This window comes from Dromaius novaehollandiae, chromosome 7 (assembly GCF_036370855.1).
Source record: "Dromaius novaehollandiae isolate bDroNov1 chromosome 7, bDroNov1.hap1, whole genome shotgun sequence".
Classification (NCBI taxonomy): Eukaryota; Metazoa; Chordata; class Aves; order Casuariiformes; family Dromaiidae; genus Dromaius; species Dromaius novaehollandiae.
The window spans coordinates 19,298,665-19,326,598 of record NC_088104.1 but is presented as its reverse complement, the minus strand read 5'-3'; the positions used below and the strand labels follow the sequence as shown (position 1 = coordinate 19,326,598).

Here is a 27,934-nt window from a genome sequence, read left to right as displayed (position 1 = left end):
CCCATATTTCTCTTAAGAATTCTTTCTGAGTCCAGTGACCTGGCAATGTTTGTAAAATAAGTAAGCTGCATTGCACCACTCCTTTGAAAACTTCTTAAACAAGTTCAGACAGATCAGGTTCTCTTAGCCTGATGTTTCTCTCACCTTTTCCACATCAGTATGTTTATACCTTATTTGAGTCTGACAAGCATAATTCTGGTTTTCAGCTTTTTGATGAAGAATTTAACAATCAATGTGGTGTAATCCTCAACGATCCCAAGTCACAATATGTTGGAACGTGGAACTTCACTGCCTGTGCTGACAAGCACTTTTTGGGTATATGCCAGCGGCCAATAGGTAAGTCTGAAGAGTCAAAACAAATTAGATCCAGACTCTGCTGTTAAGATCTGTGTGCCAGGAGACCTTTTAATATATGTAAATTGTACTTCAAGAGCAAGATTCTTGCAGAGACTGAGCAGGTATTTTGGAAAAGCATTGTGTGGAGGATGCTGTGGGGCAAATTTAATCAGCCATACAGAATTTACCCTGTCCTCCTTTGTTCATAGCCCAGTTCTATAGCCACAGAGGAAATCCATCTTTCCAAGACACTCTGACCATACGGTTTCAATGGAACCATGCTTTTGCTTGTAGAGGCTTTAATATTCTGTGGATGCAGATGTCATGTACATCAAGAGGTAGAACAAATGATTCCGTTTTCCCCTTCAGAGCTGTGAAAGAGAGAAGCTCTAGGAAGGGATCTCTCAATATTTTCATCCTACTTAAACGTCTCCTGTGATTTTTAGCACTATCAAAATATGAGGTAGTATTGTGTACTCTTGAAGTTGAAATCAGTCTGCCCAGAGCAAATCTTGAAGGCATACGTGGAGAATGATAATTTGCAGTGATGAAGCTTTCCCTAGCTTCATGCAGAATGAGGTCCATTGGCATAAGTGAGACTTTCTTTATTTGAACTAAAAATAATATTCTGGTGTAACCATGTAGGCTGGTCCTTACTAATTATTGGAATCTGATCAAACACACATAGCTACTCTCAGACTTAATTAATGCTATAGGCTAATATTCAGCATACCCACTTTCGAGTATGTTCCTCTTATTTAAATAATCCTTTTAAGTAACTCATATGCTATCTTCTAAAAAAACAGATGTGCAAAACAAACTCCCAAGAAAATATACACCTGACTTTCATTCTCAAATAGGCAAAATGATATTTTCCCCCTGTAACCTTCATCATCTTTAGTTCACTACCAAATACTTTTGAAACTTGAAGTGTCCAGATTCAAAGTTTAGATGGAAGAGGTATAGCCAGTAAAAAAAAACCCGAAACAAAAAAACCCTTCTATTAATAGAAGGTTAATAGTATATCTGTGTAGATCAATATTTTTTTCTGGACTAACTAAAACACTAAAAACACTGAGTACTAGAAGGTGAAATGAGAAAGGTTTTTCGACTGCCAGAGAACGTGTCTCCTGGTACAGTCTGGCCTTATATGACAGCATTGATGTCATCATTTTATCAGGTATCTTAGGATAATTCAGGTTGTCCAGGAGGTTGCAGGGACAGCTGTGAGATCAGACTTGCCTAGGGCTTTATCCTAGGGGAGAAGACAACTGAGATTCCTTGAGAATCTTGGTGTGATTAGCACCATTTCTTGAGACATTCCGCATCAGTAATTCTCTCTTCTTTCAGAAATGGGCACTTTCCTTATTAATGGGTTTCCAGTTTGTTACTCCTTGTTACCCCTTCATATGTGATGACACTCTTGGTTCTGTGGTTCTTTTTTGAAGCTGTTCACTCAGTGAAAACATTTGGCAGCAGACACAAACCTCTTCAAACAATCTGTTTCAGTATTGTCACTTCTCTGATTTTTTGAAAGTTGCAAATTGTGCATAAATACCAGATTAATACTATGTTTCTATGTTCTTGTATTTTGGATAAAGACCCTGTCAGCCTATCAATCAGCCACTTGTATGCTGTTATTTATACAGTGTTTTTTTGTTTGTTTGTTTTCTCCGTTAGCCTTTTTCTGCTTGAGATACCTGTGAGATACCTTAAATGCCAGTAGTTTTCTGCCTTTTGGAGACCCAACAAATGTTGGGGCTTATGAGGTTTTGCCATGGAAATGTCTGCATCTTTTCATAACTGTAATTGCCAAGGATCGCCGAGCTGTATGAGTTCAGCAGGATGCTGATCACTGTGATAATACTCGGTGATTAGAACCCAAATGGGGAATTTCACTCCTTCCTAAGCAAGGTGGATTTTATATAATTAGTTAAGCACGTTTGGATGCAAAAATCAATTGCCACTATACTTGTGGACAGCAGCACAGAATCGCAGGACTATGTGAGAGACTGTTACAAAGATCTGCATATGCAAGGTGTATGGCCCATTAGATTTACATAAGCGTAAATCCACAGGCTCCATAGAGATAAATGAATCTGGTATTGCAGTTTTCTGACTATTGCTGTAATTGTTTACAGTTGCGTAGTATGTTTTTTCTTCAATAAACAGAATTCTTAATATTATTTAGCAGTTAGTTAAAGCCAGGAAATCTATAAAGATGTAAACCCAAGTTCCTATATGCATGTGTGTGTGTGTGTAAAAATGAGCTGCAAATGAGTATTTTTTTCTTCTATATATCCTCTGTCCAAAGTGTCAAAGATATTTGCTCCTAACTATAATCATTAGCATAATTTATTACCTAAGAAAATATTTTTGATACATATTTCTAGGGGGGATTCAAACAGGTTTTTGTGCTCTTGTTACAGAGAAATTGGGAGTTTAAAATGTATTCCGGTCTTTAACCACCTACTCATTGGATTTCTTAATTAGGTATAGGAACTGCTGATAACCAGACAGAACAAGTTCTTAATGAAACACTAACCTATCAAAATATTCAATACATGGTAATTCTGAAGAATTTGTCCTGGAATGATGCAATGGCTGCATGCGTAAGTAACAAAATGCAGCTGGTTAGCATCACGGATCAGTTCCAGCAGGCTTTCCTTGCTGTTCAGGCTGCCCTTCATAATTATCCACTGTGGATTGGACTCTTCAGCAGAGATGTAAGTTTTATTTGTTTCCCTCAGACTGTGGCTTACAATAATTTTTAGAGTTGTGTAAAATAGAAACAGGGATAAAGAAACACAATGAAAAAATTAAAATTTCTGGGATAACCAATAGTTGTTTCCATTGGCATGGTTATCACTAAAGGAAAACATCTGGAGGGTTTTAAGATTAATGTGCTAAATCTTCAGGTCTCTAAGTTACACACTTAGTTGTTGAATTCCACTGGATGAATTGATGAAGAGGTGGCGATTCTTTTGTAAGATCATGGGATGGAGGGATATAGTGTAGGGTAGCAGCAGTATATACTACTGCATATATTTATCTCTCTTGTTAATGAGTAATTGGTGCTGCCTTTTAATATTATGACTACCACTGTAAAAAGACAACCAAAATCTATTTTAAGAAGAAGAAACCACAAATGGTAAATAAAATCAAAAATTAACCCTTAAAGTTTTCTGGAAGTATATTTCTATAACTTAACTTGAACTCCATAGTTTCGTAATGTCATTTGTGCCCCCTTTTTGGGTTAGAGGGTAACATCTCTGAGACAGGTTAGTGTTTTTTGTTTTTTTTTCCTCTCCTCCCCTTTCTGTGTTGTCTTTAGAAAAGTCAGTGCAGTAGTTACTGCTTTGTCTGTATTAGCCAGAGACCCTCTGGAATATCTTCTGTGTGGACTGAGAGCTTTCTCAACTGTTAAATCCTGCAAAAAACCCCAAACATTTCATTATGTTTTTTTTTTTTTTCTGTCAAACATATGAGTCTTGAGGTAATTGCAAGAAAAAAGTTAAAATTGGTTTGAGGATGACTTACCTGTAAGGTTTAGTGGTGCTCACTCTGCATTTGTGGTGTTATGATCTTAGTTTATCAGTAATGGGCTACTGAGTTTTCTAGGCAAAGCAAGAAAGAAAAATACAGAAATGTGTATGCTTTATGAAGAGTTTTTTTTTTTAAAGGAAACAGCTATTTAATCTTGATGAAGATGAGACGACCAGGACACCTTTCTCCCCTCCTCTTTTGAATCTTTATCTTTAAATGAGGATCAGATGATTCATTTTGCTGTATACAACTCTGACATGCACTAGCTTTTCATTATTGCAACACTTGGTTATTTGGGTACAGTTAAAAAGTCACATGAAAGGAAGTTATAATGAAACTGGTCAACAGAACTTGTTATTCTAGTGCTGGAATCATAGACACAAAACAAAGATATAAGATAAATGAAATTACAAAGGTGCAGGGGGATTTCCTGAAGAAAACTTTTATATCTAAGATAGGATAGCACATTTGTACGAGGCTTTTTTGTTATTCCTGCTGTATCCTCCAGGGCAGGAACACATTTAATTTATAAAATCAGTTGAGTATTTAACAGATCACTTTCAACTCAGTGGAGTGGAGAAACTGAGACAAGGCCTTCTCAGATACCATCAGTTTTCCAAGCACAGATAATTATACCCAGCACTGATTTGCAGGTGCAAGTGATGTGGTTTGGACATCTCATTACCAGACCTTCCTCAATAAGCATAGTAGTTAGACATCAACATTTGATCATTTGCCATCAACTCCGATTCATATTTTTGCAAATGCAAAATGTAAAATAACAAAGCTTGCTTGTTACATGGTAAAGAGCTGATCAGATTGTGAGAGTAGTGGAACACCTACAGTTCTCATCAGAGATGCTGTGGACTCCATCCACTTGGCACCTTTTAGCCAATGTAAATACATTATCATGTGATTTGCTCTACCTAATATTTTTCAGTGTATAAGTTCATCCCTTTTACAATGCTAGGGTGGAAAACATTATGGCTGGTTGGATGGGAAACATGTTAGTTTCAGTCGATGGTCTGAAGATGATGAAGAAACAAGCGAAGAATGTGTGTTTTTGGATACTGATGGCTTCTGGAAGACTTCTGACTGTTCCTCTGAAAATCGAGGTGCTATTTGCTATTTACCAGAAAGTATGTATCCTAACATATTCTTGACAATTCTTATGGAAGTTGCATTGTTTTATTATGAAGCATACGAGAGTATTACAGCTTATAATTTTAAAATGGCAACATTCAGCTTTTACATTTCCCCAAACAGGCTGGTTTGCATATCGGGGTGGGGGGACAGCATAAACTTGAATATACCCATTGATCTTAATTTACAGGTTACTTAGAACTAAATCCAGGATGGGTGCTTTGGGCCAGACTCATGTTGTCAACTGATTTTACCTTTGCACTGTTTCCATGAGATTGTTGCATACTAATCTCCCCCTCTTGCACATGGAATAAGATTCCGCCTCTGTACTAGTTATATCTTAGTATTGGAACCTTCAGCGATCCTTTCAGCTATTGAAGCCCATACAGGGTGGGAAATAGGTAACTATGTGGAGGAGAAAGATAGCAGGTAGACACTGAGCTGGAAGGTGCAAACTGAAGTCTTCCTCAGCTCCACAAAGACTGTTCTAAGTATATACCTTTTATAGCAAGACAGCTAGGGACTGGACAGCTTTTTAGGGAATACATACATGGCATGACCTCTGCCTGAAAAACATTCAAAAAGAATTAGATAAAGCCACAAAGCTAGGATGTGTCCCCAGTATAGAGTAGCTCTTGTTTATTATGATGGTCTGCCTTCATACAAGAGCCAATAAGAGCTTTTAGTTGCTGGTCCATAGTTTTTAGCATTTTTATCTTGGGGATTTTATTCTTAAACCTACATAACAGTTGTGAAAAGTTGTAAGCATCTGTATACTCCTTCCACAATGCTTACTGCTACTTTTGTTTGTTTAAAAATACTTCTGTCATGCAAGAACTGAAAGCAGTAACATATATTACACATTTAGAGGATGACACTTAATTTGTGCCTTACAAGTTTTTTAAGGGTATGTGAAAATATGTTGTGGAGTGTAAACTTAATTGTTTTATAGTCATGTCCTGAATGTCATCTTTCCCTTCCTTAGAGAAGACTGAAAAAGAACCAGTTACACAAGTTAAATGCCCACATAAGATTAAAAATACACCCTGGATATCATTTAGAAACAATTGTTACACTTTTACAATAACAAAGAATAGATGGCGAGAACTGAAGTCTCAAGAAGCTCACCATTTATGCAAGAAAATGAGTAAGTACTTCTTTATATTACAGGCTATTTATAGCCGCATCAGCTTGAGGGAGATTAGTTTTTGATCTGAATTGCTGTATTACAACAACTAAGTGAGGAGCGTAAGGAGCTTGTAGCATTTGGAAATGCATGCCAGTGATGCCTGATGCTATTTTACCCTCACACTACTCTGGTAAAAAATGCCAGAGCATCTGTGGGAGACCTTGAGAGAAAGATAACTAGGAATTACTGATTTCTTAGATCTCTGAAAATGTAAAAAAATTTTTTGTTTATTTAACACCTACAAATTTTAAATCATTTGTGCAACTATTATCCCCTTAGCAACAGTCTGGCTTTACAGTCGCATCTACTTTGTGTTTTTTCCTCCCTTACTGTGCGAACAAACTAAGTGGCCTGAAAATAGTCTGATTCAGAAAAGCATGTGGGCTTTTCCTGTCCGTCCTGAACAAAGCGTATGCTTAAGAACAACTTCCCTCTTGTATGAAAGAATTGGTCATGGCAGCTCAAAGGCATGCATCTAACTAATGTTATTTTTCATGAATTGATTTCAAATTCAATCTTGAGCTACCAAACAGATAAATAGCATTAGGAAAATTGAAAAGATTGCTGATATTTTGTGTTCCACACAGAGAATTTTTACTACATACAATTTTAAATGTCTGTAGAACCCATAAAAGGCTCTGGAACTGAAGTCTCTCACTTCTTCACAGAACCTGGGGAAGCACTGCTGATGCTACCTTTGAAGACTCTTTTCCCACTGTTAATTTAGTTGTTTTGTCTATTCTTTATACATTTTTGATGTATCTGTAGTAACTATTAACAATAGTAGAAAGTCATTTTTAAATTTTTAAAATTTATTTCAACAGACCCAGAAGCATTTGTTCTGAGTGTTCGAGATGAAGAAGAAAATAACTTTGTTACTGAGCAGCTTCGCTCATTCAGTGGCCTGGCTATGTGGGTCTGGCTAGGTGTGATTTATGATAACAGTGGTAAGTTGCAAGCCCCCCCCATAACTGGAATGGAGAGAAGATTTGCAGCATTAAGTGCACATTTCTTGCATGCTTCAGTATACAACCAAAGTCAAACTGAATACAAACATATAATAATGCTTTATATTTGTATTTATCTTCTAGGGGAAAACAACTGGATATGCTTTCTGTTTGATATTTAGATTCAGTATGTTCTGTTTAGTCGAGATTTGATTTCCCTAGAAAGCAGGATTTAAGAGACTGGATGAGTAATGCTAACACACTTAGCATCGTATATGGAACAGAATTACAGTAATTCAGAGCACCACTGATTTTTTTCCAAAGTCCGTTAATGTCATGAATATATTAAAAGTTAAACAACTTTTTGTATACAATGTCAATGTTTTGTTCAATACAGAATGTTTTCCACAGATAATGTTCTGAAGTGGTATGATGAAACTCATCTGACTTACAATAACTGGCGACTGGGAAGACCTAATGTAAAGAAGAGCAGTTTTTTTGCTGGTGTAAATCTTGATGGTTTCTGGGATATTTATAATTATTCTCAAAGTTGGCATGCTCATCACTATAATGTGTACAGTATTCTTGCTTGTAAAATTGAGAGAGGTAAGTAGTAGAATATCTAAATGCCTAATAGTAGTGTGTGGGATGAGGAGCATAGTTTAAGTCCTGGTCCTGGTCCTTTTACATAAGGCTTTGCTTTTGCTCCCACTGAAACCTGTGGCACAGCTATCATGGACTGTGTTTGCTGTACTACTCCATCAACTGCTCACACTGTTCGAAATAGCAAAAGATAGCTTACATGATGGAAGTAGTTTGTCCTGAACACTAATGCTTGAATTACAGTATTATAGATGGATTTTAGTGCTTTCTTTATGTTCTTAATAATACGAATGAAGTGCACACAATTTATTGTTATCTTATCCTTTGAAATAGGACCCCAGCAACACAAACCCCCATTGCCTGAGTCTATTCCACGTGGAAATAGCACTTACAGGATCCTTCAGAAAAAGTTAACGTGGTATGAGGCATTAAGAGAATGCAAACAAAAGGGGAGTGATTTAGCAAGCGTACACAGTGAATCACAACAGCTATTTCTTGAAGACATTGTCAAGCAGGATGGCTACCCTCTGTGGCTTGGACTGTCAGTCCATGATGTAAGTATTACTGTTGATAACCTCAGTAACTTAAAATTACAATAATTATTGTAAGTAATTCTCTGCACAGGATATTAAATATCTTCTGGATTTTTTTTCCAGATTCTTGGAGGCTCTGTTTTTGTGTAGTACATTACTCACTCCCCCTGTCCACGTAACATATATTAGAAAGGTTAAAGTATATTAAATTTTAACAAGTACACTTCAATATTTTTCCAAATATTTGAAATCTTAAAATAATATGATGGCCCCAAATCATTCCTTATGGCACAAGGAAATGTAGTTTGCAATGCTACCTTTAGAATCTCTAGATTTTATGACCTTCCGTGGAATGAGACTCTGCCAGCAAATACAATCTGACAAGGAGCTATATGGAGATTGTTTAGTCCAGTTCAGGACTGGTCCTCCAAAGCAGTTCAGGAACTATCAAGTTATGCCTCCTTCTGCTGCTCTCCCTTCTCCCAGGAAGCACAGTGCCTCATAGGAGGCAGCTACATACCTTCCTCCTCATCTTCTTTTACCTGCTTAAGCTTGCAGCGAAAGCCTGTGGCCCTGCTCCCCACTCTGGCTTTGCCTCCACAGTGGGTCATGGTAGTTAGCTGGCAGGAGACTCCTCTGCAGGGAGAGAACGGCTGTGATTTCCATGTCGGCACCTCTGTCCATTCTTTGTTTGGAATGGGTCCCTCCACACAACTGACTTGTCATTGTCACGGGTTTTCCAGCAGTGTACCTAAAGCAAGAGCTGACACTGCAAGTCCTTCCTGAACTGGCTAACTTCACTCACTGCAGCCATTGCTGCAGGTTAGCAGTTTGCCACATAGCTGATTGATAGTATTCATAACAAGGAAGAAAGACTGTTGTAACAAAACAGCAGGATGAAATAAAGTAAAATGTTCCCCATAAAATAAAGCAAAGCATAGTACAGCTCTAAACTTATGAAGATGCCACAGCTTCTCAGTTCCCACAGATAAGCAGAGCTTCTGTGTTAAGTAAAGTATTGCTTGGAAAATGCTAACCATGCTGTACATTGATTCAGTATGGGTTTAGATAACACATGGCACCTGCACTGTAATGCATCACTCTACCAGGGATATGCATTGCTACATAACTTACTAAGCACTGTCAAAAAGATTAAGGACTATATGCTATTGTGTAAAAATTGTGGGGTTTCTTTCTTTAATTAGGGAAGTAAAGCTAATTTTGAATGGTCAGATGGAAGTGAGTTTGACTACTATCCTTGGGAATTAGAAAACTCAAACACTACTGAGAACTGTGTTCTGTTGGATACTAGAGGATCTTGGAACCGTACAAAATGTACAAGTGTTGCTGAAGGTGCCATTTGCTACAGTCCTCCAAACAGTAAGTGTTATTTTTTAAATATTTTCTGTAATTTTTTTTATGTATTCTATCTTCATATGTTGTATTTAGAACTGGAAATGAAGGCCAAAAGACTAAACCCAGTTCCCTCTTTAAGATCAGTTGTTTATCAGGAACAATAAAATGCTTTTTAGTACACCATGAAGATTTGAGGCACTATAAATTGGTGGTGAATAACAAGGCTGGTCAGATATTCAGATCTACATTAAAAATGCACTACTTGCTACATAGCCTAATTGAAGAAGATTCCATTATATTCCACATATTTTTGTACTTGTTGGTATGACTGAAAAACTTATGCAATGGGAGTTTATTTTATTTGACAGTGTTGCTCGAGTAGAATCACAGAATGGCTGAGGTTGGAAGGGACCTCTAGAGATCAAGTCCAACCCCTCTGCTCGAGCAGGGTTACCCAGATCAGGTTGCCCAGGGCTGTGTTCAAATGGCTTTTGAATATCTCCAGAGATGGAGACTGCACAACCTCTTCGGGCAAACACTTCATTCCAGACTGGAGTAACTATTCAGGTTATCTGTGGAGAATATTGTAGATATTCAGCGTGAACAAAATTGTCTGTCCCTTGTTAAGAGGCTCTTGAACGACACTGGAAGTTCTCTGTTCAGTAGTCAACAATGAGAAGACCTGCTTTTTCTTCTCAGTAATGCCACCATTTTGCTTCCTACTTCTGCCTTCTATTAACTTTTCAAAACAAAACAGGAGTCCGTAACATTGAAAATGATTACCCCGCCTGTATAAAGAACTTCAAGAGGCTTGGAGAGAAAGGAATAAGAATACTAGTATATTTATGTTAATTATTATATCCTGTGAGCAGATGAACTTACCCAAATTCACACTATGTTTCATTTTATCTATTCCATTGGTGAAAGTCTGATAACCTGGTCACCTTTTGGTCACATGTGACATGAATATAAACTCTTAAGTATCTTTTCTGAATCAAAAGTCCATATCAAACCAAACTTCAAAACCCCTTGAAAGGCAAGGAAAGAATGAGTCCCAAATCTCATTAAGTTCATCTACTACCCATGAAGAAGGAATGTATACTGATTGTGTCATGTATTGATAGTTGTTGGTAGGACAAGTGGTCCTTGTTAGTATTTATTTTTCTATTAAAACAAAGAAGACTACGCACAAACTCCTGCCGTAGAAATAACATCAACTATCTCTATCTTTGCAGAGAGACAATTACAGCCACAGCAAGTGAGCAGAGCCCCAGGATGCCCAAGCATCAGTGGAACACTGCAGTGGACACAGTATAAGGATCACTGCTATGCATTTGACATGGCCTTCTACAATTTTTCAGTATATAACGTAGAAGATGCTAAAAGAGTCTGCCACAAACTGAGTATGTTTAGACTTTATCATGTTACAAGTTGTAATTAGTCCATTCTTCCGAAAGAATTAAAACAGGCGCGCACACATGCACAGTCCTACACTGGTTATAGTTCAGCTTTTATGCTTCTTTCCATTAGGAAAACTTCTAATGGCAAGCTTTATCTTAACTTTCTTTGAACATCTGATCAAGGGTTTTGATAAAATTCTGCAATGTGTTGACAATTCAATGGGTGCACACATCTGCAAATGAAATGCAGAGAGCCACTGACAGAGGATTTAGAAGTTTAGGGTTTACAGTTTGGAGAGAAGTATTTTATTTGTATACAGTTAACATCAATAAAAAGTTACTGCTGTTAGCTGTGTATTCTTACGATACCCTTGCATTAGTCAGTTGCAGAGAGATCCCCATCAAATGGTTTAAAGCAAACAACCTTAATGATATCGTGGACTTACTTTAATAATATCCATAAACTAAAAAACTTAGTTTTCTGCTAAATTGGAGGATTTTCTGTCATCTTTGATAAGCTATGTGAGATTGTACTGTGAAAGATAATGTTAAGCAGGATCACGTAGTACATCTTTTGTCACCTTCTTAGCTTAGAAGCTGGTGAATGTCATAGTTTTTGTTAATTGAATTATCTTATGATGTAAAGTTGAACTCATTATGTAGGATGAATTAAAGGAAAGGTGCAAATAGCCTCAATTCTGGGTGCAGCTTCTGTTCACAGCCCTACCTGGCCTGGTAGCTGAAAGAGAAAATCTTTCTCTAAATTAAGCTTCTGGTTTACATTTGCATATACTTGAAGAGTGGGTACTCCCTAAAGCTGTTTACAGTATATCCTCCAGAATACCCCTCTTTCCTTAACTGCTACAACACTGTATATAAAAACTGAGACAGGGTGAGGGATCAATAAAGAAAATAATCTTGAATCAGCAAGATGCCGAGTGGTTCTTGCAAATGCTGAACTTTTTTTTTTTTTTTTTTTTTTTTTGGACAGGGGGATTAAACAGCCTTTTTAGAAAGGGCTTAACACTTGGTCAAACTATTAATTCTGTGTTAAGAAAGATATCAGAAGATATTTCACTATAAATACTCTACAGCTGTGGTAGATTTATTCTCATTTTATTTTGTATCACCTGCTTGAGTAAGCAAGCAAAGAGTTAATCATCTGAAACTGTCTTGTATAACACTACACTATATTCTTGGGAAGGTGGGGAGGGGGTTTCTGTCTTCCTTTGGCAGGTTACTTCAAGCTAATATTAGAAGCCCAGAGCTGCAGCTCTTTTCCTCATTCCTGTGCGTTACGTTGCTCTTGCAGAATTTTAAGAAAACACAGTTAACGTACAAGCACAATGAAAGATCTCTGAAGTTAAAATTTTAACCCTTTTTCTCTTCCCCTTAGATCCTTCAGCAACCCTTCTGACTATAGCAAATGCTGAGGAGAACATGTTTGTCAGCAAACACATACGGGAAAATGATCTCATCACCAAGAAAGTATGGCTTGGCCTGGCTCAGAGCACTAGGGGTAAGAAGCAGCAACCATGTGTGAGCATGAATGTTTTGCATGGTAAATGAAAAGGCATAAAACATCAACTAAGAACAGGGTTTTGTAATGTTGATAGCCTCGTCCAAAGGGCTAGGCTAACTCTTTCCTGGTAGCCACACTTGAGATAAACAGGGGTCACTGAAACTAACTTTCTGTGGCACTGTCACTGATGCCAGTTAGTTACACTGCAAATGCTGTCATTTCTGTCTGTTTGCTGAGGGTCTGGAGAAGGAGTGTGGCTAAAAAGGATGTATTCATAGTTATTGCTTTTAATATATGGGACAGGTATTCTTGGCCCTGTTTCTTTTAGCAATGTAAAGAAATCAATAGCTTGTGGATTATGTTCTGTGTAGTAATACAGCATGTTATGATGGTTTAACTAAAGCAGATTTTTCTCAGCAGATCAGTCCTTGAGCTGGCTCGATGGCTCATCAGTTAGTTACGTCAACTGGGAAAACAAAACTGCAGAGGACAATGAGAAATGCAGTGTTATCCTGTCTACAACTGGCATGTGGTCTAAAGTTGACTGCGGTCGTAGTCAAAGCAGAGTGGTTTGTAAAGCTCCTGTAGGTACGTCAGCATTGATTCTAGTGGAGGCTTAACTTTTATAGTGACTGTATTGCAGGATTTTTTTTTTTCCCCACCTGGGGAAAATCTGTGTTCAAATAACAGAAGTACAGTTCATCAAAGAACCTATCAAGTACCTCTGCCTTAAGTGAGGGCCTTCTGTCACTGCTCCGCCATTCAACTAGGAGAATATAGAAAATTTGTCTGTTTCTTATCACTAGGAGTTTGCCTCTCCTGCTTACCACTATCTCCTTGAAAGATAAAGGAGAGAACTAAAATTTCCACTTAAGAGAGCATAGAGCAGTTGCTATAAATTTTCTTCCTCTTACCACATGAGTCTTTCATGGATGAGTCCAGTTTTCCTCTGCATCTGTGCAGGTGGAAACACAAAGACTTCTGTTTATGTGAGATGCTGAGTAAAGAGCACTGCAGATTGCATTTTCAGTCCTGAGGTGGCTTCTAGATACAGCCCCGCAGCTCCAAGCAGGACTCAGGCCTCATGATACTTCTTCATACTCTGTTCTGGCCAGGAGAGGAAGCAGTTACCTGAGCCTTAAACAAGTTCCTGAGAAGCAGTAGAATCTTTCTGATTTTGCATGCATCTTAACAGAAATAGAAATGCAGGAACAGATTTCTGTTTATACCATCAAGGAAGACTGCTGAAAGATCTTTTCACTCAAGGGGAGGCATAACTCCTTTCCACTCAAGGAGACTCCATATTAGACCTCTGAAGTACACAAACTTCATCAAAATGAAACACCTCTCTGAAACAGACTTTTTTGCAGCAATAATTTTAATACTTGCTTAGCTTCAAAGCAGAGCATCTACATTTTAAAGTTCATTCCTGACTTTTTTGAAAAAAGATTTAATCATTTCACTTACACTGAGTACAATACCATATTCCTTGCTTGAAACAAGTAAAGCATTTACTAGTAGATTTATTTTGACTGATAGGACTTTGAAGTTAGCCCTGTTTTGAGCAAGAGGAGCAGATGACCTCCAGAGGTCCCTTCCAACCTAAATATAATTAGGAAACTACCAACAGAATGGTTAAAAATAAGCTATTAGCTACTAATCCATGAGAGAACTTAACTTCCCAGTTGATGAGGTGAAGACTATTAATATGATGCAGTTTTCCTTAACTTCAGTTAAATGACCCTAAAGTAAATGCATGCATTATTAATTTATAGCTACATAAGCATTAATGCTATGAAACAGATATTCTTACCAACTCTTACTCTGCAGGATGTTACAATTATCCAGAATTGTTATAGAATAACTACTTTTGTTTTATTGCAGGCTCTAATCATACTGGGGTGGCTGTAGCATTTGCTCTGATAATTATTTCAGTCTTCATTTGCGGATTAGTCTGGTATCTCTATAAAAAGAAACGTCTTCACTGGACTGCTTTCTCTTCAGTACGCTATCAAAGAGGGATTAATGATGATGAAACTGATGATGTGTTCACAAAAGATAGGTATTGAGAAACTGTTCCTTCTAGGTGATTTAGCATGAACTTCACTGTGTGAAGTCATAAAGAATGAGGTACTTGATGTTTCATTATTTCTTTTGAAAAAAGAATAAGAAAGTTATTAATGGGGGCTGAATTCTACTCTTTTACACAAGTGTTCAGTTTTTATTCAAGTCCATGGTAATGATTTACATTTGGCCTTGCCTGTTTAAGGTACAAGATTTCTTGAGTTCTGTAATATTTTTAATATAGGATATTATTTTCTCTTTTTATGGGAAGATATTTTTAAGGGAATAAGGAATGCCAATAGTACTTCATGCAATATCACCCTAAAAAATGTATTTGAAATTGCTACATGAGTTCTGTAACTTGGCACAGTTATTGGCTGATAATTGTACAAAGTGATGTACCATTTTGGTACACTGTTAGGATTCTGCTGCTTTTATCGGGCTACTCTGTAGAAGCCAACACAAAGATCATAAATAGGAGACGTACCATCTTGATGTAACAGTTTTTGTAACAAGCAGTTGCCAAATTTGATATAGCATGGGAAAAGGGCTTTATCAGAATGAATTAAACGTTAATTCCCATTGAACTAGAATTTTAGTTTCTTGTTATGAGTAATAGTGTAGGAAAAATGTATCTTGGCTTTTTCCTCAAAGTTCATGGAAAAATCATTAGTTATACTGGAAAGATCAGAATCCTAAAGTGTAAAATGCACATTTTTAGTACGGAGTTACAAGGAAAACCCTTCACCAAAGCCACTCCATCTAGGAGTAAATGAAATAAATGCAGAACACTTGCATCTGAGGCTGTTGCAAGCTAGTGCATGGCTAATCTTATGCCTGAAAGTTGTGAGTGGGGCTAGGATAGCCAGCATTAAGGGCTAACTACAAATACAAACAGAACCCCTAGCCTTGTAAAAGTCTAAAGCACAAATGTTGTGTTTTATTCTGCAAGATAACCATTTTTCTTAAGTAGATTGTTTGGTTTCTTCTCACAGCTTCTCTCACAAAGTTTTACAAGCACCAACAGCAGGAAATTGTACAGTAAAAATAATAATTAAAAAAGACAGTATCTGGACCCAAAGAATTAAGACAAAGATATAAAACTGCATTTAGGGTAGTGTTTAGAGAGTGACCTACCAAATTCTGTACTTTTTATTTCCATAGCTCCTCTGGAAGTTAGACCTGAATGATTTTTTTTTTCTACATTAAAGCACAGAAAAAACACTGCTCCATTTCATGATCTTTTGCACTCTGTGACCAAGGACAGGAGCATTGCAGTGACAGTGTTCCTTAGTCTGTAATGAGATCCTCCTGACATTTTACTTACAGTAATATTCTTATTATACTAGGATTAAATGCATAATTTTATAGGTGAAATACTTGTCATCTGTTTCAGAAATAAGATAAAGATATGTCTAAGGAAGGAATGAGAAAGAAATGGTAACTTAAGTTGTGTATATAGATGCTAAAATACTTGAGTATTTTACATAAACTTGATTTTTTACCTGATGTGTTACTGTGGCCTTGTGTATGCACTCCAAAGAAGCTATAAAGGGAAAAAAGGAAGTCAGCATTGTATATATTAATTGCTCTAATGATTTGATCAGTTAATGTTTTGAGAAAGTCACTAGACTTTTTTTTAATGCACAATATAAGGAACAGGTATGTTTAGTTTTATGAAGGAGTATGTGTAGAAGACCAAATCCCTTCGCCACTTAACAGTGATGTGATACGGTAACAGGAATACATTTGGTCTAACATACTGAAAGAGTACTACTGATTTCTCTGAAGTGACATTGCAAGGTCATAACATTCAACTGCCTCCCCCTCCCCGCAGTTTACTTATGTTGACAGCACTTTTCTTTGTTCCTGTTTGCACTATTTTGATAAGCAAATGTTTATCAATTGTATTGAGAAATAGAGAAGTTCTTGTGGATACCACTTTAAAGCCTGTTAAAATAGCAGACTGGACAGGCACACTAAAGGAAATATTGTGTGCTAGTTTGCTGATCAAAGAAATAAGCACTTGTTTATTTGGTACTTAAGCAGAACTGAGAACATTTTCTCTTTCTTTGGGTAACTTGTATAAAAATTAGTTGTTATACCTTGAAAATAAATGTAATAAGCCCCAACACCCTTTTAAATTTATCCCTGTATGAGAAATATTTGAAATGTAAAGCCTGGTTCCTGTCATCTTTTCTTTTAGTTTATATGCATGTAAATGCTTTGCTGAATGACTTTAACTTAAGGGACTAAGAAAAGACGTGTATTGTTTATTGTCCTTTTCTAACAGCAGTAATTGGGGAAAATTTACAAGTTTGTATGTTTTGAGATTTACTAGTTTTATAGATGTTTATATTTGCACATTTTTGAGTGTGAATCTGAAATTGAAAATGGAAATTAATAGTTAAGTCTTAATTATCCAATGAATATCCTGTGAATATATACTTTTTATAAAATATTTTATTATTATGAATGATGTAAATAATTTTGTAAGGCCCATTTCTCATGTTTATTTCATGTTTATTTCATCATACCCAGGTTGTCTAGCCACTGGTAATTCTTATTTGGATAAGCACAACTCTGTTAGTACAGGTGAATGACCCGCTTTATTTGAATATATTGAAATTATTTAGATTCATTGCCATTGAAAGAATAAAGTCAAGTAAAACACTAAGCTGCTTACATTGGTTTTATTTCTGTGGAAGCAGCTACCAGAACTGAGGTACAGCTCATTATCACTAGGCAAAAGCACATAACAAAGGGGCTGTGTTCACAATTAAGTAGGTGCTACCACAATAAGTTTAGAGATCAAACTCTTTTTGATGTATTTTCAAAAAAATGCCACTGAATTTTTTTCCAGCTGAAAAACACACTTTATCATGGGACACAGTGTTATGCCTAACTTCTACCAGATTTCTGCTGGAGTTCACACAGAAAGGGAACAGGCCTCTGTGCTGTTTTTCTTAAACACATCAAGGTATAGCTTATTAGTGTCTTCCTCTCCTCCTTTGCATATACGAACTGCTTTGGAGATGAAATTGTAAAGCTCCCCAGTACCACTGCTTGTAAATTACAGGAAATCAGAGTTACTCAAATTATTTTCAGTCTTATGATATTTGTAATTAAAGTATGAGATTACTTTAAATATAATCTTCCCTTTCCATATTGTGTTAGCAAATTACCTTATTTCTGGAAGAACTTAATTCTTGGGCTGAATTCTGCACTCAGAAGATGACAGAACTGGAAAAGAATGCATAGCAAAAAGGGATCGTAGCCCTGTTTCAGAAGAGCTGCACATTATTTTCCATTTGTGAGTGAAGTTGACTTTAATACACCTATAAGTCTCTCTAACATAGTGCAGGAGACAGATCTGGGGAAATCAGATTTAAGACAGCTATCCCATTAGTTCATAGGAAGAGCTGAGCTATGATCCTGGGTGGAGTGTGACTGTCTAGGCCAGGGTTGCCCTTGTTTTGCACAGGGTCAGATACAAAAAAATGCAAGGCTATGAACAAGGTCACCTGCCTCAAAAAAGATTGGTCTAAAAACTGAAGACAAAGGATGAACAGGGAAACAGAAGCACACTATTGATTTGATCCACAGGAGACACTGGACCATCCACTATTTTTAGCTTACCCATTGTTTTCTGTGTCTATAAAGAGGAAATAAAGTAATCAGAAGTGCTTATGCATAAGCACCATCTAGGCCTGATCTATTTGTTTTATTTCTTACTAGTTTTCTCTTTTTTAACCAAACATACCATCTGCTCATTGCCCTGGACATATGTTATACATTTGAACATTTTTGAAAGAAGGAAATAAATTGTATGGCCTGACAATGATTTTTGTTTATTTACCAAAAAGAAAAAAAAAGACCAAACATTAGAATTTTCATTGCTGAAAGTCAGTATTACAACTTGGATCCTTTACATGTCTGTTGCTGTGTCTGTAGAGCACAGCGGGATGTGTAACACTGAGGTTTATGAAGTTTGTCAAATTCATTTTGTTCTTAAGAAGTACATAAAACTTTTACTGGCCAAACATGTTAAACAGCACAGTTTTAAAAGAGAGAACTATGAGCCATAATAAAGAACTCAGCATGGGAAAAACAAGAGATTAAATACTGGAGTAAAAAATTCAATCATGACTATAAAGGATTTCACCCATTTAGTTTTGAAGAACTTTTAAATGAGAGTTGACAAAGCATTAGAAAAAGTATTTCTTTATTGATAGTAAATTAACTTGCAAATGTTGCACAGCACAGCTTATAAAAATGTCACTTACTTGTTTTTATTCCTCTACAACATTTCCACATTGAAAGTGTCTATACACCAGTTAACTAACATTTTTAACAGATTCAGGGTAGGGGTGAGGGGCTTTCCAGATGAGGTTTCATTGTTATTACATGGTAATGAAACAGACTAAGTCCTTCTGAATTTGTATTTGTAATGCAAAAGGAAATAAAAAGTAACTATAAACAAAACACCAGTTGTTTATTAGCTTTGCTCCTTTTTATCATAAATAGAATAATTTACTCCAAGGTACCTTTCAAGAAAAGTGGAATTCCAGTAACACAGAATAAAGTAACTAACTACTGCAAAATGTGCTTTCGTCATGGTTGTCACTTATGTGCACATTTTTTGAGAGCAAAGATAATTTCTTCCACACTCTATCTTAGAATACTCATATTAAGAGTTTTATTCTGGTGTTCTGTTTTTCCTTACACTTCTCTTTTCAAATGTCATGTGTCACAGTTCCCCTTTAACAGATTATGACATAGAACAGAGATTTTAGCTTGTATGCTAAAAACTAGCAGAGTTTTATTTTTATCCAAATAATACTTAAAAATGGTTCAGATGTTTTCAGGAATATTCATGAAAACACGTATGATTGAATGGCATCCTCATTAGTTACTTAACTGCTAGCTGTTTCTGTCATGGAAATTTATTTTCATACATACATCTATTTAAAGAGAGTCTGGTGTCAAGAAGGAATGTGACATACATATGTGTGAATATGAGGACACATTTATGCAGACCATGGATCAAGAGCTACTTAGAGAAAAAAGGCTGGGTTTCTGTAGAAAGTTTCCATCTTTTATTAGTCTCCTAGGGGCACCATTCAGCTTTTTACCTATTCTCATGCCAGTTTCACCCATCTGCCTCATGCAACCCTCTCCTCTGGCTCACCATGTCTTAATACCATCTTCCCTCCCTTTCCACTAGCTGACACTCATCTTTTTGCCCTGCTTGGGTATAATGTGGGTATATTATTCTGCTGGTAACCTTCATCTTCATATAACACATAACCTGCAGATGTTCTCACTTAAGTACTTAAAAAAACCCTCAACACGTTGCATTTTTATAGAGATATTGGATATCTGTGGCGTGGGTTCATGTGTAAATACAAGCACTGATACAGACAGGAAGCATCACAGAGAAATCTCAGACCTATTTGACAAATACTATTAGCACAAGATTCAGAAACAAGCCACCCAATGAAGAACACAACAGGACAGAGACAAGAGCTACCCAGAAAGCCTTACAAAACTACACCAGCACAAGCTGCTGGGAAAAAAGGCTGGAAACCACGACTTGCTGGAGAACAACAGCCAGCTGAGCCCAGCTGATGAGCCTGAAAGGCCAAGTGCACTGCAAACAGTCCTGTAACATCAGCACAGGCCACTGGGAAAGGGCCAGAACAGCCAGCAGCACTGAGACAACCACTCTGACAGCTAGAAAGACCTACAACATGAGGACACCATGTCACAAGGCTCCAGGATACTGCTCAAGAGGACAGTCACTACAAAAGGGACTGGTGGCCTGGGACAGCATTCCTGCTTAACTTCTCCAGCTTTCAAACTCCCAGCAGCTAAGAGGCAGTAAGAAGGGATGCCCCAGCTGCAGCCAGTGTCACAAGAGGGCCCAGCTCCTGCCAGGCCCACCCTCCACACCCACCCCTTCAACCACAACAGAGAAGCCTCATAAAAGAGGGTGCAATCACCTCCCTCCCCTCCACCCCCCCCCCCCCCCAATTCCAAAGCAGAGGGGAGCAGGACAAGGAATGCACAAGACTTCATTACCCAGGAAGGACACAGCTGTTCCTCATTTCTAGGGAAGACATTCTGACTTCAGCAGAAAGGACATCCTTAACAAAACTAGGGTCTTAATGGACCCTCTCACCCCCAAATTCCTTCTTCTGTCTGAGCATCTCAGTGAGGCTTCCTGGGCCAAGAAGCAGTTGCCTACTGCAGACAGCTCTCCTTGTCATGCATATAGCACCAGTAGAGGTCATTCTGTATTAGCTCCCTTCCTCTACAAGCAATAAACCTATAGTAAATAGCTGAGACTCACAACCCCTGCCTGAGCACTCACAAAGGTAAAAGAATGAGAATTTGCATTTGTTAAGAACCAATAGCTTACTTCCCCAGCAGACTTCTTCCACACCTCCCCTCAGACGCTACTCCCTTCCTTCTACGACCAAAAATATTTCTCTTACTACAAACTCAGTACCTTTACATTATCGGTCTTACCTCGAAGGATAAACCCCGCTTCTGAGTGTTGCACAGGAGGAAGCATAGGCCTTCCTCTGCTTCTCTAGTTGCTTGAACACTATCACTAACCAGGACACATCTATCTCAGCACTCCTGCAGGGACCCAAAAGGAGAATAATTTCACCAGAGCAGGACTCTGACTTTAAATACTCCTCTGCCCACAGTCCTTTGGGAGGGTATGGCATGTCAATGATGAGGCACAAATACAGACAGCTGAGCAAGAGCCAAGCCCTCTCCTAGTTTGCTTAGCCTTGCAGTATAGCAAGAGGATGAAGCAGAAGAACCAAAGCCCTCCACTCATTTACTTAGCCTTCCAGCATAGGAAGGGAATGAAATGATTTTACATATATGGATTGAATTTATGAAAGAGGACGTCTACTGTGACTGCTATGTAAACCATACCCAACACGTAACCAGGTATGGGATTTACAGTCATTTCATTTTCCAAGAAAGAAAAGCCACAAGTTTTGTGTTCGTATTGCTGTCACTGGCGGTGGGATCTCACACACACACACACACACACACACACCCCCAGTCGGTCAGGCCGCCACTTCAGCGTGCCAGTTGCGTGCTCCCGAAGGACAGCACGAAGGAACAAGTCTCTGGCACGTCCTGGCGCTGAAGCAGGCAGGAACTGGGCTCCACCGGCCCCAGACCACGGGGAGAGAGCCCGCGTTCCCCACAGTACAGTCTGTCCCGAAATGGCGAGTGAGAAGGACCGGGGGGGGGGGGGGGGGAACTTCTTTGCAGACGTATCGCTGAGGCCGCCAGAGCTGCTCCCACAGGGCGGCCCTGCCGAGGCGCGGTGCCGGGGTGGCCGCGCGGCTCCTGCTCGGCCCGTCGCGGATGCCGCTGCCGCAGCCGCAGCGCCTAACATGGCGGCCGCGCGTAGCTCCCAACCGCGCGCAGGCGCAGCGTGCGCGGCGCGGCCGCTGGCTGAGACGGGTCCGCCCGCGGCGCGTGGGGCGGGGCGCGCGGAGGAGGCGCCATTAACGGCGACGGGAGCGCCGCGGCGGCGCTGTGCGCTGCGGTACGCGGGCGCCGCCCTGCTGTGCCGTTAGCCGCTGCGCCCGGCTGGGAAAAGGCTGGCTTAGCTCTGGCCCCATGGCCTTTCTGCCCCCCCTCATGCTGTCAGGAAGCAGTGTCTATGAGACAAAAGGGAAGTGAGGAAAAATGACATTCTGGCACTAGGATTTCCCCCCCTCCCCCTTCTCCTTTCTACCCCGTGCCTTGGGTGATGGCTGATTTCTTTAAATGAGCAGCTGGACCCTTAAGCGATCTTCTCAGCATAGCCCCAGTATGCTAAAATGGCACCTGATGGTGATGAGGTGAACACAAACCAGTGAGGTCTAGGAGGATGTGGCTTCCCTGTTAAGCCCCGGTGGGAAGGTGATGTTATCCTCACATACTGCAGTGTTTCAGCGTTCAGGCCAGATGGTCTGCCTTTCCTGTCTCACTTAGGCACGATGCCTGGCCTGGCTTCACAGTCAGTTTATAGCTGAAGCCCAGGGGGCCGTGTGACTTGCTGGGTACAGCATAAGGGGAGCCAGAGTTGGGCACGCTCAGTGTAGTGGATGCTGGTGTCCCTCCTTACCAGTAAGCTGGAGACCACAGTCTGCAAAATGCAAGGCTGTCTAAGGCATGGACAGCAGGTGGTAGCAGACATCTCGCAAGGCCTAGGAATCAGGGAAAATACCATAGTGTTCACTCTTGGTCGCGTCCAGACCCAAATGTCAGTGCAGTGGCGGTAAACTGTGAGACTGAATTAAACTGAATTAACTATTAGAACAATACTAAGGCAGAGGCCAGAAGGGACTTAGTGGCTGTATGTCACACAACGTGATAAAGACCATCTAAGAATGGACTGAAAAAGTGGGAGAACACTGTTAATGAGATATTGCCTTTGGGTGGTTATTCATAGCAACCAGAGTCAAAAATGAATTAGCACATCCTGTCATATTTATGCTGGAACTGCACTGGTGCATGTGTATTGTCATGATGGTGATGTATTAGATGAGGCAAGTAAAGTTTGAAATTAAAAGTTGTGTACAAGAAAAGAGACTGGCTAGCTATCTCGTGCCTTAATCAGTGGTGACACAGGTTGGCCTCCGTTTGCCACCAACAAAAAAAAAATTGAGCTTCACTACTGGTTGCAGCCCAGCAGATGATTGGGGGGAGGGGGGGGGCTTGTAAGCCAAGCAGCCTGCAGTTGGCATGAAGAATAGTGGCCATCAATAATGTAGGTTTTAATACCCCCTCCTCCATCCAAACAAGGGATAACTGTCTGTGTGTGACTTAGAGCTTCCTAAGCAGAAAGGAAGGCGAGATGAAGAGTCTTTGGAAAGACAAAGGAACATAGCAGCTGAGAAAAGAAAATCAACTGCTGACATAAGCAGAGGCAGTTCCAGCTTCAAATAAAGAACTGGAAAGACTATACAGTTGATGAGAACAAAGAACCTGTAAATCTGTGAATAGTTTGCAATTAAATTGCATAGACTGAGCTCCAGGGTCCCAAGGCTCTCAGAATGTCTGACCAAGGTATAGGTGAGGGCTTGTTAATTGAGATTATATTTCTCTGCTTGGTTTCCATACCTGAATATGGAGTCAGGGAGGTTTGTCTGTTAGTGGAAAGCCTGTCTTTGGTGCAGGCTGCTCAGTTGCCCCTTACCCAGCTTTCTCTCTTTAGTGACACATGCTTGTAGGGAGCACCATCCCTGAGACATTTTAATATAAGTGCAACTAGCAGTTGACTTTAGCTGGAAAAAGTTCTTTCTGATTTCTGATTTTAGAGGTGCTGACTAGTAGGGATGGAGCTGATCCTGCAGACTGAGACTTCAGAGGTGGTTAAATCCTTGCTCTGTAATCCTCTCAGAACCAATCCCCTGACTGTGTAGGGGTATTTTCCCACTGACCAAAGGTGTAACTTAATTTGATGCATTCCCAAACTGAGGGTGAGTAACAGAACCTGGAAACAGACATTCTCCGTTGTAGCTGCAAACTCTTTTCCACAGTTTGCCACAATGGCAAAATGTGATTCTCACAGGAAGGGCCGTTGTCTCTTCATGCCAGTGATGCCTGCATTACTTACAACTTCTGTTAGATCTCTGAATAAATATCTTAACAGGGGTATGTAATGTCTGAGAGTGAATACAGCCTGTGCAATCCAATAATTTATTAAACTTTCATCTTGTAAAGCCAGTTACAAATTAAAAAAGACAGCAGAAGGAATTCTGTAATAGAAATGAGAAAAATTACAACAAACAGTAATGGGAGTTACATTCCCAAGTGGGTTCAAGCTGCCTGCAGCAACCCAAGAGCCAGAACACAGAAATAGTGCAGAGTTAGGGCAGGGATAATCAAGGCTATTCTTATACATAAAAGATCTAGTCAGTGTATGGACTGATACAAAGTGTTACTTTGCATGCTGCCTCTGCATTCCTCTTCATTCTCACTTGTGACCTGGTCCTCTTTTTATTTCAAGTGACAAAAATGTTATGTTTGTAAGATCCTTTTTTAAGGCAAAACTCCAATTAAAAGCATGATACAAATAGTGGATATCCTCTCAGGCTGGATTGTGTAACAAGTGGACAGTGTTTGCACATGCTGCAGTATAGTGGAAGTGAGAGAAAAGCACAGATTATTACGCTGCTTTTTTTCCCCCTGTATTGTCAACTTAAAAACCAGTGTTCTGTGATATAGTATTAGTGAAATGGCACAATCTGAAGATACATTTGAACTGAACCTATTGCATATTGACTCCTAGTTTTCATTTTTGTAACTGGGCTAGTAGGCCTCAGCTGCAACTTCTTCAGAAAGGGAAACACCTGACTTTAAACAAACATGCAACCAGGCCTACATTACAGCTCCTCAGATTCATTAAGAAACTAAATGGGCCTTTGCATTGTGGGATCTCAAGACTAGAGAGGGGTCATAGAAAATGACTGACTAGCTACTAGATCTTTTGCTCACTAATTCTTTATGATGTGACCAATAATACTGAGTATTGTTTTAAACAACGAAACCAAGTTTCTGAAGTCAAGTGACTGAAGATGACTGTCATCTTTCAACTGGGAAGATAAAAAAAATTGCCTCTTCCTATTGCAAATAACTATTTGCAAAAGGCAGTCGTTTTGGCAATGCAATATTGTTTTCAAGTTTGCTGCTGATCAGGGACCTAGAGGAGACTGGAAGGGAATTTGGAGATTCAGTGATGGTTCCAATTAGAATTTGGTGGAGGATGAAGGGATTGGTGTCTCCAATCTGTAGTAGTACAGAGGAAGTGAAATAATTGCCTATAAAAGTTTATCTAGGCATCTATTCACTCAGTAGAAACCACTTAATTTAATGTTCAGGGATCCCAGACATCCTAAAATCCCATATAGAGAAAGAAGGAACTTAATACAGGCTGCTCACTGTAAAAAACTCTGGCCTGCATGTAAAGTCTGGAGTTTGTGCACAACAGCTCTGCTTGAAAGGCAACAAATCAATCTCCCCTTCTTGGCTGTATAGGGGAAAGACAGTCATCAATTTTTATGTAACAGATGCTGCTTGGCATGTACCTGGCACAGCATCTGATGATACATTTCAGTGGTGCTAGTCCCCAAGATTTCTTACATGTTGAATATTTAGCACTTTTACATAAAGTGCCACTTTTTACAGTCAAGTACCTGGAAGGTAAAGAATCACCCCACTTTCTTCTTTGTTTTTTAATTCTCTCATGTAGGGTTTGACCTGTTAGTTTGACTGTTTGGCTTTGCTAATACAGAGGTGTTTTCTTTTAAGACTGGATCAAATCATTACTGTATCCTGAAGAGAAAACCCCACAGTGAATTATATTTTAGAGTTGCCTGCAAAACAAATAAAAACAAATATTCTCTTAGCATACCATACTGTGATCCCATGACCCTAGATGTTTGCATGTTGGAAATTCACAAGGAAGCTTAAGTCTGCCGCCTCTAGTGCAGAAATGATTCTTCTGAATTTTTCTGCCAATATGACAAGTAATTGTGAAAGCAGCAGAAGAGGATAAGCAGGAGGAGGAGGATGCTTCTGACTTTGCTTCTTTAAGGTACACTGTTCATCAAACAAGCAAGGGAAAACAAGTTTTAGCCAGTTAATATTTAACAACAGTTGTTACTGCTTAATGTCTTTGGGTAGAGGTGCAAATCCTGTGGTACGGTAGATGCCACTTCAGTTTTTAAATACAGTAGTCAGTCAAGTGGAGTCTTTAAAAAACATCTTTGCTACACTTGTGCTGGCAAGTTGCAAATTCCAATCGTGAAACAACTGCCTCTCTCTCATAGCAGTTCATTCATATCACCTAGTCCAGATGCTAGCGTGACTGTCCAGACTGGTGGCTGATTTGACACTGCAGCGTTTCTTCACAATCATGTTGATGTATGCTTTCATGATCTTTATTATCTCACCTACCTGGACAGAGAACACAGTAACAGAGTAAGCACACTAAAAAGCTATTTTGCATTCGGGTGTACCAGGAATTTTACAGAAAAAGATTCCCCATATCCAAAGTCATGGCACAGTAAATTTTGAACATAATACTAAATGTGAACATGACAGTAAGGAAGACAAGAAAGAACTCGGTCATTACAGTACAGCTATAAACAAACTGAACAGGGCTGTAAAGATCCTTAAATGAAAGCATATTTTAAGAAATAGAGACATTTAGGAAAATGTTACTGACATTTCAGTAAATATTTCCAGGAAAATATCAACTTAGAGATTAACAGAGATCAGAATGTCTTAAAACAGGAACAAAGAGAAAGACAAAAAAATGCCATCATTACTATAAAACAAAACAAAACAAAACCTTATTCCCCCCCCCCCCCCTTATCCCAAACAGGATGTATAAAACTAGGAAAGACACAGAGAATGAAAACAACAGGTAGTAACAGCATTGTTATGGCTTCTGTACAAAGAAGCACTGAAAAGAATGTGATTTTTCAGTCTGGAAAAGAAGGGACAAGGGATATGGCAGAGTTCTGTAAAATCCTGGGTGACCTGGAAGTGAGGAACTGGGAGTGACTGTTCCCATTTTTTTCCAACACAAGAATGGGAAGACATTGAATGAAATCTACCCAGTGGCAGACTAACAGAGCGGAGCAGCTTTTCCTCATATGTAGTTAAACAGCAGAACTCATTATCACATTTTGAAATACTTCTGCCTTTCTGTGGACTACTGTAACATGCTCTTTGTTCTGCACGCTGTGTGCCAAAACACCTAAATCACCACTGAGATGAATTCAGGACAGAATTAATGCAACGGAGTTAAGACTGAGATTCTCTTGGGAGGGAACTGTTGTCTTACAGCAGCATCTTTTTGCTTGACTAGTTTGTGTTCTGTTGTAGTAACTTAGAAGGCTTGTAGCTCAGGAAAGTCTAATACTACTAACCCCCCCCCCCCCCCTTTTTTTTTTCCTGAGTTCATCAACTCCCCATTCATATACTGGAAAAGAATGAAAAACAGCCCACTCGTGAGCACTAGCATTTCTAGTTCCATATTAATAACATGCTTAGTGTACTAGTTGAAGCTATGGTCTTTTTGAAATTCCAAGTGCCCAGGAAGACCATTCAACCTCCACTTTCTAAACAGCATCATTTTTTTTCCTGTTTATCCCTGTACTCAAGAACAGGTATCATGGCACTTTAGGTTTAATTTCCCTTTATCTTATTCTTTGGCTGTCTAGTGTGTTCAGTAAGCTCTCACATATAAACTTGTGTAG

The 27,934-nt window shown here is 39.0% G+C and overlaps 2 protein-coding genes across 4 annotated transcripts in view; one reads left to right on the top strand and one right to left on the bottom strand.

The window, feature by feature from the left end:
* LY75 (lymphocyte antigen 75) overlaps positions 1-17,316 on the top strand; it is a 49,783-nt gene extending 32,467 nt beyond the window's left edge. For 2 of the 3 annotated variants that reach the window (XM_064514833.1, XM_064514834.1), the window contains 12 exons: positions 207-336; positions 2,830-3,062; positions 4,853-5,021; positions 6,011-6,172; positions 7,039-7,161; positions 7,573-7,767; positions 8,098-8,318; positions 9,503-9,677; positions 10,889-11,056; positions 12,450-12,572; positions 12,993-13,163; positions 14,460-17,316. In XM_064514833.1, coding sequence (XP_064370903.1) covers positions 207-336; positions 2,830-3,062; positions 4,853-5,021; positions 6,011-6,172; positions 7,039-7,161; positions 7,573-7,767; positions 8,098-8,318; positions 9,503-9,677; positions 10,889-11,056; positions 12,450-12,572; positions 12,993-13,163; positions 14,460-14,644 — 2,055 coding nt within the window. In that variant the 3' untranslated portion in view covers positions 14,645-17,316. The remainder of the gene's footprint in view (positions 1-206; positions 337-2,829; positions 3,063-4,852; positions 5,022-6,010; positions 6,173-7,038; positions 7,162-7,572; positions 7,768-8,097; positions 8,319-9,502; positions 9,678-10,888; positions 11,057-12,449; positions 12,573-12,992; positions 13,164-14,459) is intronic. The other variant, XM_026094703.2, reaches the window with a different exon arrangement.
* A 7,035-nt stretch (positions 17,317-24,351) lies between these two features.
* Positions 24,352-27,934, bottom strand: part of LOC112980077 (unconventional myosin-X-like) — a 101,808-nt gene continuing 98,225 nt past the window's right edge. Inside the window, exon 41 of the mRNA XM_026094713.2 lies at positions 24,352-26,624. Within this exon, the coding sequence (XP_025950498.2) occupies positions 26,511-26,624 (114 nt within the window). The 3' untranslated portion in view covers positions 24,352-26,510. The remainder of the gene's footprint in view (positions 26,625-27,934) is intronic.